This window comes from Balaenoptera physalus (genome assembly GCF_965194825.1).
Source record: "Balaenoptera physalus genome assembly, chromosome: 7".
Classification (NCBI taxonomy): Eukaryota; Metazoa; Chordata; class Mammalia; order Artiodactyla; family Balaenopteridae; genus Balaenoptera; species Balaenoptera physalus.
The window spans coordinates 88,665,442-88,682,454 of record NC_138886.1 but is presented as its reverse complement, the minus strand read 5'-3'; the positions used below and the strand labels follow the sequence as shown (position 1 = coordinate 88,682,454).

General features: G+C 35.5%; 1 protein-coding gene, 1 long non-coding RNA gene and 1 pseudogene across 3 annotated transcripts in view; 2 read left to right on the top strand and 1 right to left on the bottom strand.

Annotated features, from left to right (window-relative positions):
- Nucleotides 1-17,001, top strand: part of ZNF782 (zinc finger protein 782) — a 60,989-nt gene extending 43,988 nt beyond the window's left edge. Inside the window, exons 5-6 of the mRNA XM_082469702.1 lie at nt 10,031-10,126; nt 14,170-17,001. Coding sequence (XP_082325828.1) covers nt 10,031-10,126; nt 14,170-16,049 — 1,976 coding nt within the window. The 3' untranslated portion in view covers nt 16,050-17,001. The remainder of the gene's footprint in view (nt 1-10,030; nt 10,127-14,169) is intronic.
- Nucleotides 1-17,013, top strand: part of LOC309664511 — a 208,323-nt gene that overhangs the window by 147,455 nt on the left and 43,855 nt on the right. The gene's annotated exons all lie outside the window — the stretch shown is intronic.
- Nucleotides 1,761-7,031, bottom strand: LOC309664459 (NTF2-related export protein 2 pseudogene; annotated as a pseudogene). Its single transcript has one exon. The product of its transcript is annotated as an NTF2-related export protein 2 pseudogene (transcript).

The window sequence follows — 17,013 nt, the reverse complement described above, 5'->3', positions numbered from 1 at the left end:
ATTACCATATATAAATGTATCAAATTAACAAGTTGAATACCTTAAATTTATACAATGCGTTATATGTCAAATATATTTCAATAAAAAAGTAAAAAGAATAAAAAAAGAACTATGGCAAAAAGTTCTCAAATCTTGGGAGGGAAATGGACATCCAGATTCATGAAACTCAAGGGCCCCAAATAAGATTAACATAAAGTACATTGAGACTCATCATCAAATTGTCAAAAGTCAAGGACAAGGAGAATTTTGAAAGCAACAAGAGAAAAGTGACTCAGCACATAGAAGGGAACTCTCATAAGACTGTTAGTAGATTTCTCAGCACAAACCTTGCAGGCTGGGACAGAGTGGGGTGTTACATTCAAAACACTAAAAGAAAAAACCTGCTAACCTAGAATACTATACTTGGCAAAAGTATCCTTTACAAATGAAGAAAAATAAAGTCTTTTCCAGACAAAGAAAAACCAATGGAGTTTGTAACCCTTAGACCTGCCTTATAAGAAATGCTTAATTATGGGAGTTCTTCAAAATGAAATGAAAATATATTAAAGAGCAACACAAAATAGTCTCACTGACGAAGGCAAATAAATACAGAATAATGTAGCACTGTAATAGTTAAATTACTTTTAATGATAATATAAAAATTAAAAGATAAAAATTAGATAAAGATTATATAATAGGTCTGTAATATAAAAAGAAGCAAACTCTGACTACAAGAACATAAAGTGTGGAGTTTTTGTGTGCAGCTGACGTTATCAACTTAAAATAGACAGTTATAACTACAAAATATTTTTGCAAAAGTCAAGCTAACTAAAAACAAAGAAAAAATAACTACAATAGATACACAAAAGATACTGAGAAAAAGAATCAAAGCAAATCAACAAAAATTATTAAATAAAGGAAGACAGCAAGACAGGAAGAGAGGGACAAAACAATTACAAGAGACACAGAAAACAACGAACAATATGGCAACAGTATGTCCTCACTTATCAATAATGACTTTAAATGTAAATATATTAAATGCTCGAAGGCATAGATTACCTGAATGGATAAAAAACAAGATTCAGAGATATGCTATCTACAAGAGACTCATTTTAAATTTAAAGACAAATATAGGCCAAAAGTGAAGGGATGGAAAAAGCTATTCCACAGAAATGATAACCAAAAGAAAGGAGAGAACCAGTCCTTCCCATCAAGAAACTTGCACAAGCCTCTTAGATAGCCTCATCCACCAGAGGGCAGACAGCAGAAGCAAGAAGAACTACAATCCTGCAGCCTGTAGAACAAAAACCACATTCACAGATAGGCAAGATGAAAAGGCAGAGGGCTAGGTACCAGATGAAGGAACAAGATAAAACCCCAGAAAAACAACTAAATGAAGTGGAGATAGGCAACCTTCCAGAAAAAAAATTCAGAATAATGATAGTGAAGATGATCCAGGACCTTGGAAAAAGAATGGAGGCGGGCTTCCCTGGTGGCGCAGTGGTTGAGAATCTGCCTGCTAATGCAGGAGACACGGGTTCGAGCCCTGGTCTGGGAAGATCCCACATGCCGCGGAGCAACTAGGCCCGTGAGCCACAACTACTGAGCCTGCACGTCTGGAGCCTGTGCTCCGCAACAAGAGAGGCCGCGATAGTGAGAGGCCCGTGCACCGCGATGAAGAGTGGCCCCCGCTTGCCACAACTAGAGAAAGCCTTCGCACAGAAACGAAGACCCAACACAGCCAAAAATAAATTAATTAATAATAAAAAAAAAGAATGGAGGCAAAGATTGAGAAGATGGAAGAAATGTTTAACAAAGACCTAGAGAATTAAAGAACAAACAAACAGAGATGAACAATACAATAACTGAAATGAAAACTACACTAGAAGGAATCAATAGCAGAATAACTGAGGCAGAAGAACGGATAAGTGACCTGGAAGACAGAATGGTGGAATTCACTGCTGAGGAACAGAATAAAGAAAAAAAAAATGAAAAGAAATGAAGACAGACTAAGAGACCTCTGGGACAACATTAAACGCAACATTTGCGTTATAGGGGTCCCAGAAGAAGAGAGAGAGAAAGGACCCAAGAAAATATTTGAAGAGATAGTCAAAAACTTCCCTAACATGGGAAAGGAAATAGCCACCCAAGTCCAGGAAGCACAGAGAGTCCCATACAGGATAAACCCAAGGAGAAACACGCTGAGACACATAGTAATCAAACTGGCAAAAGTTAAAGACAAAGAAAAATTATTGAAAGCAGCAAGGGAGAAAAAAAAAAAGGACATTATATATTGATAAAAGGGTCAATCCACCAAAAAGAATGTGTAAGCTTATATGTACCAAACATCAGTCTCAAAATATATGAAGTAAACATTGACAGAATCGAAGAGAAAAGCATACAGTTCTACAGTAGTAAACACTTCAATATTCCACTTTCAATAATGGAATAAACAACCAGATGAAAATTAAGTAAAGGACTTGAACAACATCATAAATCAACTGAACCTAACAGATATATAGAAGACTCCACCCAAGGTCAGTAGACTACACATTTTTTTCTTATGTGCACATGAATCATTCTCTAGAATAGACCACAAAACAAGTTTTAACACATTTTAAAAGACTGAAATCATATGTAGTATCTGTTCCAATCAAAATTAACAAAACCAAGAAATCATTAACAGACAGAAAACGAAATGTCATAAATATATAGAAAATAAGATGCTCTTAAAAACCAATGAGTCAAAGAAGAAATCATAAGGGAAATTAGAAAATACCTTGAGAGAGTAAAAATGTTAACACAGTATATCAAAACTCATGGGATATGGTGAAAGTAACACTTAAGGTGGGAATTTGTAGCTGTAAACACATATACTGAACAAGAAAAAAGATCTCAAATCTATAACCTAACTTTACACCTTAAGGAACTGAGAGACAGAAGAGCAAACTAAACCTAAAGCCAGCAGAAGGAAGAAGATAATATAGATTAGAAAAGAGATAAATAATAGAAAAACAGTAGAGAAAATCAGTGAAACCAAAAGTTGGTTCTTTGACAAAGTAATGAAATGCACAAACCTTAGCTAGATTGAATAAGAAAAAAAGACTCAAATTACTAAAATCAGAAATGAAAGTGAGGCAGTATTACCAATTCCACATAAATAAAATAATTATGGAAATACTATGAGTAATTATATGCCAGCAGATTGGACAACCTAGATGAAATGGTCAAATTCCTAGAAACCCATTGTTTTCCAAAACAAAATTATAAAGAAATAGAAAATGAAATAGATCTATAAGTAGTTTCTAGTATAATTCTCCTATAAAAGGAGGCAACTATGGAGAAGTGGCTGGTTCTAGGAGCATGGAACATAGAAGATGAGTATGTAGGAACTTAAGGAAATACTCAAAAAACAGAATGATGGGGGTATGTCAAAGAACATAGGAGCCAAACTGAAAGAGCTCCCAATAGCCAAAGCTGCAACAATTTGAGCAATAAAATAATATAGTGTTGGTTTATAACACAAAGTATAAATTACTTGTGAGTCCATACTGATATGTGATTAAGTAAATAAATAAATGGGAGAGAACAGAAACATCTCTGTCACAGAATTACTAATAATTTATGTAATTGCTCCACCTTCAAGGAGGTGGAGCAGAATTCCCCGCCCCTTTAGTGGGCTGTGCCTAGTGACTTCCTTCTAAAGAGTACAATATGGGGACTTACCTGGTGATCCAGTGGTTAAGACTCTGCACTTCCACTGCAGGGGGCATGAGTTCAATCCCTGGTCGGGGAACTAAGATCCTGCATGCCGCATGGCCAAAAATTAAAAAATTAAAAAAAATAAAGAGTACAGTATGCATGGGGGTAGGTGTGGGGGTAGGGAGTAACTTTACATTGGAGAATCCTGGCACACACTACCTCAACCAGGTTCTCATCAATGATAAGTCACATTGATAGCATGTGCCCTTGATAAAGTGGGGTAAGAATGACAGTCATTTTACCTCTGTGGTCTTTCTCCCAAAAATACAGCCCCATTTTTAACTGTGAGAAAAACATCAGACAAACCCAAACTGAAGGACCTTTTTACAGTGTCTTCTAAACTGTCAAGATTACCAAAAAAGATTATCACTTACAGTCTAGAGGAGGCTAAAGAGGCATGATAACTAAATGTAATGTGGTATCCTGGATGGAATTGTGGAACAGGAAAAAAAAATGATTAGGTTAAAAAAACCCAAGGAAATCTGAATAAAGTATAGATTCTATTTAATGATGTATCAATATTATATTAATAGGTATGACAAATCTGCTAGTAATGTAAGATGTTAACAGTAGGGTAAATTGGGTGCAGGTTATACAGGAATTCTCGTTTCTCTCTTTGCAACTTTTCTGTGAATTTAAAGCTTATCTAAAATAAAACATTTATTTAAAACAAGAAAAACACCTCAGTGCATGTGCACAGCAGAATGGATAGGAAAGAGGGGGAAAACATCACTGAACTTTATAACGGAATAATAGAAATGGCTCAATCATTACAGAGGAAAAACAAAATACAATACAGATGAACAGAACATCAGGGAACTATGGGTCTACAACAAAATCTCTTAACATTTGTGTCTTTGGAGTCAGAGAAGGAAAGGCTAAAAAATTTTTCAAAAAAATTATGGCTGAAATTTTTCCAGATTTGGAAAAAGCAGTTCATATACAAGTCTTAAAACATTCAATTCATGAACAGTATACAACCACTCAATTCCGTTATTGCTAGTTATATGCAGCTTTTACCTGAGACTGTTCTTCTTAAGGGAAGGGGCAGTGTTTGGGCAATCTGATTGTTGCTGCTAAAGCTGTGGTTTTAAAAAGCCAATCTAAAATTAGAATAAACTCACTTTGTGTAGAATATAACGTGTAAGTTTTAGTCAGTACTACAAGAAGGTGTGGTCTAAAATCAGTTCCATCCCCTTCTCCTACTTAATTCTATTTTGTTAATATTTCAGAAATGTAATGTGTAGTTTGGGACAAGAGTAAATGAATCACTGATTTTCAAATTAAGTGACAAGAAACATTAACTTCGAGTTGTGCAGTGTAGAAACAAAGTTGGCACATCTAGTATAAAAACATGAAAACAGTAAATTCAAAAATGGAAAGACACAAAGTTTAACCAAAAACAAAGCTAGATTTATTTTTCTTTAGATGTTGAGACGTAAAATCAATCAGTTGGTTCTTTTGAAGTATGTGGGCTTATGAAGATCTGCTGTTCTTTATTTTGTCTAAAAAGACAAAGTGTTAGCCACATAACAGGAACATGTTTTATAACAGATTTATTTGCTCAATGCCATATGGAAGAAGAAATCATGAGATTAGATAATTCTAACTTTAGTAAAAAGATTGTGCAGTTGACAGTGTAAACACAGGTAACAAATCAGTCACTTTGGGGGTGGGTAGTACATAGGAGACTTTTGGCCTGAAGTTCATGTGGAAGACTTAGAAGGTCCCCAAAGAGAGAGCGATGGCTTTGTTTCCAGCTTTCCTGTCAGACCCTGCTGCAGGGTCAGGCTTATTGCTGACATTTTACCCTCATAAGTTCTTGAATAAATTGAGACATTTATTGGTGATAAGTATGAGGTGAATTGGAAAAACCTTTAAAAATAATTCTTAGAACAAAAGTGACATTCATGACCATTTGGTAAGGATACTTATTACCTTAATGACTTAAATCCTAAAATTAGGCTACATTTTTAGGAGGTAGAAAACAAGTACCAAAAATATACCATTTGATACCCTGCCTTACTTTTGGCCAACCTTGGATCTCTACAGTTCTTACTCCACATTCTCCCATTAGAGCTATTAGCCCTACTACCTACCATTCACTACCTAAAGTTACAAACCTGGAGCTACCAAGAAAAATGTTTTTAAGAAGTTTGCTTTTAAGCCACTGAGTGTATTCAGCACTCAGGTATCAATCCAGAACATTTTACACCTCTCTAGTAGATCAATTCACTTCACAGGAAAACAAGCCGACATTTAAAAAACCCACATTTCTTAACGTAAAAAGACTATTGAACATCTCTACGTGAGATTCTAATATGTCAGAGTTGTTATGTAAACCTAAATTAGTAAAATGTTCATTGAACTGATTGAAAAAGCCTTATATTAAAACTGCATTACCACTGTTTACCAAAAATAGGTACATGTTGTACTACAAAATTAACTAAATATCAAAAAAAACCTCCACTTCCTCCCAGAGAGATTACATTGTGCTGATATCCCATAGACAGTACAATAAAAGGATTTCATTTTTGCGATATGCTGGGCTCACAGTGAGTATGTTAGTACAGAGATCATAGCTTTAATGTTACTGTAAGAATGTCATTAGTGAAACTTATATAAAGAATGTAGAAAACTAGCATTAAAGCTCTTAAGGGCAACAATTCAAACTGGCAGCTGCTAGAAAAGGTGCTGCTAGGAATAAAAAAATATTAAAGAAATTTAGTTTCAGCACATACTAGTTCTTAGTGCTTCTACAATGAAATGAATTAATTCACATAAATTTCTGTTGGTGGAACTAATGGACCACAAGTCAATGGACTTTTGCCCCCTTTGACTACTAGCCCAGTCTTGAAAATGGAAGCAGTCACTTGCAGTCTTCCACACGGTATTGTTAGGAGTAGACTAAGCAGTCAGCAGGAAGTTCTGGTTGAAGTAGTGTTTGTTTCCATCAAACTTCACAGTTCCACTGGTCACAACAAGAACTGTAGTCTGGGCCTGAGTGGCTTGCTCATGAACTGGCTGGCAATCTAACATATTGACCTGGAACTCACTAGAAGGCAATATCTCAAAAAAATTAGGGCTTCCAGTCCTGTAACAACATTTCCATTACATATTAAAGTGTCCTTGTCCAGATGCAGCCTGGTTAGTGCCCATCTTCTTTTGTCCATTGTCTCATGGTAAATATTGACAAATTCCTCAGCAGCTCTGCATGCCTGATCTACATAAGTTTTAAAATCCCTAACATTCCCAGCTCTCGCTAGTTCCCATTTCCTGCAGTACATTATTGTTTTTTTGGTTTTTTTTGTTTGTTTGTTTGTTTTTTAAATAAATCAATCATTTATGATGCTTCTGAACAGAGAAAAGGCAGGAGTTAGCTTGTTTTTTAAGCATTTACATGAAAGCAACAGTGGGTTCCTTTGGACTAGGATGTGTTTGGTAGAGCAGTAGCATCCTAACTGCCAGGGATGGCGCAGGAAGGACCACACAGCAACAGAAAGATTAGGAGACATTAAGGAAACAAGCAAGGGGGAAAACTGCCTTCACAAACTCCTCCCCAGGATGCCCCCCGCTCCCCTCCTTCTCCCTCATCCTAGGGCCCCTGCTTCCTGGACACAAGGACCTGGGTTCTTTTTTTTTTTTTTTCTTTTTCTATAGGTACAGTGTGTACAGCAGACCTCTAGAATGTACTCATCTTGCTTAACTGAAACTTCACGCCACGGATTAGTAACTCCCCACAGCCCCTCCCTAGCAGCCACCGAACTGTGCTGCTCTTTGATTCTACTGAGCTTGACTAATTCAGGTGCTTCGTATAAGTGGGACCATGCAGCACCTGTCCTTCTGTGACTGGCTTATTTCACTTAGCATCATGTCCTCCAGGTTCACCCATGCTGTCACATATTGTGAATGTCCTTCTTTTTCAAGGCTGAATAAAACACAATTTATGGGCTTCCCTGGTGGCGCAGTGGTTGAGAATCTGCCTGCTAATGCAGGGGACACGGGTTCGAGCCCTGGTCTGGGAAGATCCCACATGCCGCGGAGCAACTAGGCCCGTGAGCCACAACTACTGAGCCTGTGCGTCTGGAGCCTGTGCTCCGCAACAAGAGAGGCCGCGATAGGGAAAGGCCCGCGCACCGCGATGAAGAGTGGCCCCCGCTTGCCACAACTAGAGAAAGCCCTCACACAGAAACGAAGACCCAACACAGTCAAAAATAAATAAATTTTTTTTAAAAAAGTAAAATGTCCTCATGACACGGAAGGTTTCAACAATTAAAAACAAAAAAAAAATTAAAAAACACAATTTATTATTTTTTAAGAGATTTCTGAAATGAGATAAGTTTATTTTATTTTTATCCTCTTGTTTCCAGATTATGGTGCTCTTTTTTCTATGTATTAATCCAAATTTCCACCTGATAGCATTTTTCTTCTGTATGATGAATTTCTTTTAGAGAATTAACTTTCCTGTAACACATGTCAGTTGGTGATAAATTCTTTCAATTTTTGTTTGTTTGAAAATGACATATTTGCCAAGCATAAAATTCTAGGTTGACTTTTTTGCTTTCAGTACTTTAAAACTGTCACTTCATAGTCTTCTGGCTTGTATAATTTCTGACAAGAAGTAGACATTCTTTTTTTTCCCTGTACATATTATGTCTTTCACTATCTATTGAACATTTTCTCTTTATCACTGGTTTTAGCAATTTAATTTTAATGTATCTTAGTGTTGTTTTCTTCATGTTTCTTCTCCTTGGCATTCATTTAGCATCTTGGATCTGTGGTTTATATACTTCTTCAAAAATTGAACCTTTGCCCCTTATTTTTTCCATCCTCCTTTTTTCCTTCTGAAATGCTAATTACATGTGTTACATAACTTTATCCCACAGGTCACAGAGATAACTCTTTATTATTTTCCAGTCTTTATTCACTGTGGGTTTCTTCTTTCATAGTTTTTATTTCTATACCTTAAAGTTATCTATCTACCTTATGTCATTTAGCCTTCCTTATGTGGTATATATACTATTATTAATCCTATCCAGTGTTTTTTTGTTTGTTGTTTGGTTGGTTTTCTCATTTCAGATATTTTTCATATTTAGAATTTCCGTTAGGAACTTCTTTTTTTTTATGAATTCCCTTTCTTTTCTCATCATGGAGTATATTTACTGTTTTAATGGCCTTGATTATTAATTTTATATGTGTCATTTCTTACTCTGTGGCTTACTGATTGATTTTTCTCCTTGAGTACAGTCATATATCCCTTTTATTCATACCTAGTAATTTCTTATTGAGGGCTAAATGTTGTGGATTTTATATTGTTAGGTGCTAGTTTTGTTGTATTATTTTAAATCTTTTGGGGCCTTTTCTGGGATGTAGTTAAATTACTTGGAATTAATTTGATCCCTTCAAGGTTTGCTTTAAGCTTTGTTATATTGGATTCAGAGCTCACTTTACTCTTGGACTAATTTGGCTCCTCTACCAAGTCAATAAATACCCTTCTGGTTATTCTACCCAATTGGCCATGGATTAGGAAGTTTTTCTACCCTGACTAACAGAAACAGAAGTTCCTACCTCTCTGTGTGCTTTGGTGATACTTCAGGCTACTCTTTTTTCACTGGTCTTCCCCCCAACCTCAAGTGTTTTCCTTACACTTTCAAAAATTAGTACTCAGGAGATCCTTCTGCATATCAGATAGAGAAAGATGCTGTATCTTTCTTCTCTTGTATTTTATTTTACAAATCCTAGTTTTCATGACTTCCTTAAAATCCAGTTCTGTTGCCTTAACTTACTGAATCAGCTAGGCTCTGTTTTGGTGGTCTCTTTTTGCATATGGGTTGAAAACTCTCCAAGCAATAAGCTGTGATAATCACAGGGCTCACCTCATTTGTTTCTCTATCCTCAAATATCCCTGTCTGTACTGCCTGTTTTCTAAAGTCTAAAACCCATTTCACATAGTTTGTATGTTTTTTTAGATGTCTGATATGAAGGGTAAATCAGTTCCTTTTACTCCATTATGGCCAGATATGAAATTGGTCCTTATGAAATCTCATTTGAAGCACAGACATTGACTATTTTAGAACTTAATGTTATTTAGGCTTGTGACTTAAAGGTTTAAGAAGAGTGATCCGTTATGAGTGTAAGAAAATGTTTTTTGCTGTCATTTCTGCCCCCCCAAAAAAATTCTAGCAAGCACCCTCCAATGTACCACTTCTGAAGCTATACCTTTCTTCACATTCAGAAACAGTGAAACCTATGCAGCTAACTCAAGTGCTAAAGTATTTCCCTTTTACAGGGTACTGCTTTACAAAACCAGAACTGATCTTCATGTTGGAACAAGGAGAAGATCCGTGGTTATTAGAGAAAGAATTTGTAAACAGAAGTTCCCCAGGTGAGTTACTGAATACTGGCAGAAGGCATCCAAGAAAATTAGATCCAAAGTGATCAGCTAGAAGTGAGCAGTTTGAAATGTTTTCAGCACTCTCCTATTAGAGGCCTTCACATTTGAAACATTAGAAATAATAGATCTAATAAAAAGTAGAAGGGGGACAACTAAAGAAAGGAATGGAATGTAAGCATGTTGATATTCTCATCTTTAAAAAATGGGAGCTAAGTGTACCCTTTGAAGCTGAAAAATTAAGTAATGGTTGTATATTTAACAGTAAAAAGATAAAAACAAAGAAAAGTTAAGAAAACAACTAAAATTGGGAGTAAACAGATCAGAAGAGAGAAATAAACAATAAATTTTATCATTATATAATAATAAATTACTATATACAATCGAAATAGATGATTACATAGTATAGTTAGAAAGCATAAAAACTAGAGCAAACTGCAACTTTCCTTATTGTTTACATTTGACAGAAAAAAGAAAACAGATCTGTTACTAGAAAAGTTTCTTATAAAGCTGTATCAAGGGTCCCCAGGATCATCATCAGGTTCATTAACTCACCTTGGAGAACTCAGCATACAGGCATACTCATAACTAAGATTTATACAGTGAAATCATACAAATTAAAATCAACAAAGAGAAAAGGTGCATGGGGCAAAGTCGAGAGAAAACCAGGTGTGACAACACATGTGAAATATGTACCTGGAAAGTTCATTTGAGATGAGGTGGCCAGAGTTTTCACTGGGGGCTGCTCACGTAAGCACCCTCTGTCTAGCATGTATCAAAATTGTAGGCTTTCAGATGGAAACTAGGTGTTCGGCATAAATATATTGTTTGTACAAACAGTTTAGGCTCATTGAGTCCCTCTTAGCAGTTCTGGGAATCTTGGGAACCATCTCAAAATCTAAGTTCCCAGACGCCAGCTAAGGGCTAATCTTGTAAACAGGCCTTTCTAAGGGTAGCAGTCTCAGGCCTGCTGTGTTAAACATTTTCTGCACAAAAGCTATGCAAACACACATAGAGTAAAACAAACATATCTGACATATCAACTACCAATGTAAATGAATCTTAATACACCTATTAAGAGAAAATGCTATCATATTATATCAGAGATATACCTAGAAAATAATTTAGAAAGTTTGAAATTACAGTCATGAATTGTTAAGACTATAAACATAAAAACAACTCAGTGTTTATTTATCTCAAAGTTCAATTCAGGTCAAAAACAGGTGAGAAAAAGGACATTTTGATAATGCTAAAGAAGATAATTTTTAAAGGATACATAAAAGTTTAAAATATTAGTACACCAAATAAATTATCATCAGGATTCATAAAACAAAAAACTGCAAGAGTTATAAGGAGAAATAGGAACACATTAGATATAGTCAACCTTAATATGCCTCTCTGATTTCATTCCATAGCCTGTGGACTCTAGAATAGTGCTTGGCAAACTATGGCCCACAGGTCAAATCCTGCCTACTGCTTGTTTTGGTAAAGAAACATTTAGTGGAACACAGCAATATCCATTTGTTTACATATTCAAGCTACAAGGCAGAGTTGAATTGTTGCAATAGAGAGTGAATAACCAGCAAAGCCTAAGACATTTACTCTCTGGCCTCTTACAGAAGAAGTTTACCAACCTCTGGTCTAGACATTATAAATAGCATATTTTATAAAATGAATCTATTATGTTCTGAAAACAAAGCTATGCAAACACACTACATAACTATTCTGAAAACAAAGAATAAACCTCCTTTTAAATGATCTTGGAACATTGACAAAATGTAGAAGTATTTTAGGCAAATTCTACAAAGTAAAGATATTATTGTTAAATAACACTATAAATTGCAAACAATATGAGAAAATTTTAAATCCTTCTATCTTAAAATTAATAATGAATATATATCTTTAAAAACCTATTTTATAAAAGAGTAAGTTAAAACTGTACAATATCCAGAAATTATTTTTTAATGAAAAACATGTTTATTAGACTCTGCACTATAGATGAAACGGTGCTTAGAGGAAACTATTTTACCCTCATATACTTATTTTTAAAAGCAATAAAGTTTTAAAAGAAAACTAAGCAAAGCAAGAAATGTAAGAAAAAACATTATAGTTATAAAACATTATAATTACAAAGCCAAAAGGTGGTTCTTGGAATAAAAGCAAATAAAATAGCTAATCTCAGCTAGAAAAAGAGAAGAAAGCACTATTACTCATTTTAAGTTTGGGCTTAGATTCCTACTTCTATAATATAATTTTGGAATACTTTAGCCTATACTTTTTCTCTTACTTTTGTAAACTCTTAGCCCATTTGATGGATGTGTCAAAAGAAAATGAGATTCTGTGCCAGATTGCATATAGTTACTGAATGAGCGCCTTTCCTCACCTGGATTATAATCTCCCAAAAAGAATGGTCTCTGTTTCACTCTTCCTTTCTGGGTATTTGTCACATGATAAATATTTTTTAATAACATTGTAGGCTGATTCCGAAGTCAGGTGGAGAGAGGCATTTCATACTGATTCACTCAGAAAACACAATCCACAAATGTAAATGCCCAAGTCAAATTTCTGGGACTTTTGAATCATCCAATGTAGGTATTGCTGGATCTGAACCCTTATATTAGTAAAAGAACTCTCTAGGTAATTCCTATGCATGGAGCTTTTTATGGACCACTAAATTTATATTACAGAGGGATGCAAAGAATATCACAGTGAGGGTTTTATTTTGGAAAGGTGAGCAAAGCTGCATAAACATATTTTATATTATATAAGGTGCTATTGATTAAATGGTGAGCCATTATTTTAGGTACAACCAAGAGAAGATGCTGCTCATTTAACTATGGATTTGCCATCAATTTTATGATGCCTCCTGATTTTGGTGATGGTTATTTACTTGAAATATTGTGAGTCACAGACATTTTTGCATGGAGCGTGGGTAGCAGGAGGACAATAGCAGTCAAATATGCACAGGAAATTTATGGTAAATAAATATAAAGGATACTTGTAGGGTTTCTAGGGCCAGTTTGAAACATGATCCTTAAGATTCTTACAGTGAATAAAAACTAGATATATGGAAAAATAAATGGAAAATAGAATTAAGGATTGGACAGGGCACGACTGGTTTGGGGGAAATGAGTAAACAAATTGAAAAGAGGAAAGTTAAGATTTGATGATTAAGAGGAACTCACTATTGAACAACCCTGATATAATACCAAGGCACCAGAACCAGGAAAGAGAGGTGACTCTAATATAGGTGGAAAAATTACTTTAACTCTCATCAGTTTTTTCACTTCCACCAATACATTTATGTTTCTGTTTCTGATTATTTCTTTCAACATGAGAAAGTTGGTGCCCTGATAATTTTTTTTTTTTGCCACACTATGTGGCTTGTGGGATCTTAATTCCCTGACCAGGGATTGAACCTGGGCCCATGGCAGTGAAATTGCTGAGTCCTAACCACTGGACTGCCAGGGAATTCCCCATGATAAGTTTATTTTAGTGTTGATGTGTAGAATGGAAAAATGAAGCTCCAGTTGGAATCATATAGACTAATGGTTATCAATGTAATCTGTGTTTGTGAATGTAGTCTCTGGTGTTCTTCCCTAATGCAAACTCTATCTCAATAAAGCCACTGAAAGCAATTCTCCATTGATACTTTTTGTTATCTACTTAGTGCAAAATCCTTGTTGAATTCATTTCAGTCTTTGTTTTATCTGTTCCCAGGATTCAACTCTCAAATATATTCTTCTTTTTTAATTGTTCCTTTCCTTTATATCCTCTTCTCTACCTGGTTTTGAAAATTATACTTTAAGATACCAAATATAGATGTAATTTCATTTCTAGATTCCTCTCTATCTTTCCACTAGAAAAAGTTTTTTTAACAACAAAATAAGAGAATATACACTTGAAATTACTTTATTTTTGGGAAACTGAGCCAGACACCAAGGAGTCAAATACATAATGGGGGATATGTATATAGATTTCACTCCATAATAAGTGTGTTAAATATCATTAAATATTTTTAATTTTCTCACTTTTAGAAGAATCCCAACCTGATGAACTCTTACAGGAGAGCCTAGAAAACCAAGGCAAACATTTGAGGCAAGTTTTATTTGTCAACAAATCATTGACTACAGAGCAAGAAATTTCAAGAAAACTATGTACTCTGGACATAAACATTTTCCCTGCAGAAACAATGCCTTGTAAATTTGACACTACAGGGTCTACTTACTTGCTTCTTAGCTCATTGACCCCACACTGTCAATATTCAAGAAAGAAGGCTTATGAGCTTAATGTATGTGAGAACTGGCTCCTCAGTATTAAGGATCGCAGAACTAATACTGGAGAGAAATCTTTTGTTTATAGTAAAAGTGTGAAAGCCTTTGGACATAAAGACAAAGTTATTCAGCATCAGACAATTCAGACTTTACAGCAAACTTTTGAATATAATGAATGTGGAAAAGATTTTCTTGAAAAGACTGCCCTTGTTACATCTAAGAATACCCACCCAAAAGTGAAATCTTATAAATTCAATAAATTTGGGGAAAACCAATATGATAAATCAACCTTGATAATCTCTCAGAGCAATCATCCAGAGGAGAAGAGTCACTACGAGTTTAATAAATATGAATATACTATTGATAAAAACAGAAATAATTTCAGTAGGATCACTCAAAGAACTGACACAGAAGGGAAATCTATTAGCCAAAAATTACACATTAGAGAACAGCAAAAAATTCATATAGGGGTGAGACCCTTTGAATATGAAAAGAATTTCAGCCATAATTCAACCCTCCCAATGCATCAGAGAATTCACACAATAGACCAGTCCTCTGACTATGGCACATGTACAGAATCATTGGCTTACCAGTCAACTTTCAATGTACATAAGAGAACTCAAATAACAGTGAAACCCTATGAGTATAATGAATGTGGAAAATCCTGCACTATGACTTCATGCCTGATTCAGCCTCAGAAAAGTCACACAGAGGAGAAACCCTATGAATGTCATGAATGTGGAAAAGCTTTCAGTGAGAAGTCACGCCTAAGAAAACATCAGAGAACTCACACAGGGGAGAAACCCTATAAATGTGATGGATGTGAGAAAGCTTTCAGTGCAAAGTCAGGCCTAAGAATACATCAGAGAATTCACACAGGAGAGAAACCTTTTGAATGTAATGAATGTGGGAAATCTTTCAACTATAAATCAATCCTCATAGTACATCAGAGAACTCACACGGGTGAGAAACCCTTTGAATGTAATGAATGTGGAAAATCTTTCAGCCATATGTCAGGCCTAAGGAATCATCGGAGAACTCACACAGGAGAAAGACCATATAAATGTGATGAATGTGGGAAAGCTTTCAAACTGAAGTCAGGTCTAAGAAAACATCATAGAACTCATACAGGGGAGAAGCCCTATAAATGTAATCAATGTGGGAAAGCATTCGGTCAGAAATCACAACTCAGAGGACATCATAGAATTCACACAGGGGAGAAACCCTATACATGTAATCATTGTGGGGAAGCCTTTAGCCAGAAATCAAACCTCAGAGTACATCACAGAACTCACACGGGGGAGAAACCCTATAAATGTGATGAGTGTGGAAAAACTTTCAGGCAGAAATCAAATCTCAGAGGACATCAGAGAACTCACACAGGGGAGAAACCCTATGAATGTAGTGAATGTGCCAAAGCTTTCAGTGAGAAGTCAGTCCTAAGAAAACATCAGAGAACTCACACAGGAGAGAAACCCTATAACTGTAATCACTGTGGAGAAGCTTTCAGCCAGAAATCAAACCTCAGAGTACATCAGAGAACTCACACGGGGGAGAAACCCTATAAATGTGATAAATGTGGGAAAACTTTCAGCCAGAAATCAAGCCTTAGAGAACATCAGAAAGCCCACACAGGGAACTAAACATATAAATGTAATGAATATGGAAAAGCTCTGAGCTGGAAATCAAGTCTCACAATACAAAATAAAACATGTAGGAGAGAACCCCTATGAATATAATGAACACTTGGAAGATTCTCTGCAAGATACCAGCTTTCATTAAACATCAGAGAACTTACACAAGAGAGAAATTCTTGGAATATATTTTACACGGGCAGTCTCATCTTGAGTGCAGTCCTCATTGTAGATCAGAGAATTCAATCCAGCAAAGAAACTCTGTAAACATAATGAATATAAGAAATACTCTGTGCATTCAATCCTTGGAAAACTCACACTGAAGAAGAACCCTGGGAATGTAATGAAAATGTCAAAACTTTGTCCCAGCAATCAAAATTCATTCATCATCAGAGAAATCAAACAGAAAATTGAGAATGTAATAAATGTGAGATAACCTTTAGCCAAAAGCCAGCTTTCTCAGTAAAGCAGAAAATACATAGAGACCTCACAGTATATCAGAACAGACAAGAAATCAGGGTAATGGATGTGGGGAATCCTTCTACTATAAGTCAAACCTCAATTTGACTAACACAAGGTAATAACTATATGACATATAATGACTATTAATTGTTCACCAGTAACCATTTCCTTTTTTCTCATGCCACACCTCATCTAAATTTCTCAACTACTCTGTCATCCAAATGAGATCATATTTTTAACCTCTGGATAGTGAAATTTAGAGGTCAACGACAAGTCTTACTAAATACACCTCTCAAATTCTTAATGTTTTCTCCTGTCCCTTGTCAGAATGGAGTGGAGATCACCCCCAGCAAAACCAAAGGGGCTCGTGCACAGAAGATGAAAGAGTACAAAGTAGAAAGAAACAGGGCCAAAGAGTGACTGTTGAATGAAATTTTCTTCTGCATGTACACAGACATTTTGCTGTGATGAAATAAACTTGTTCTCTGCTGGGCTTCTACAGTTTGGATAT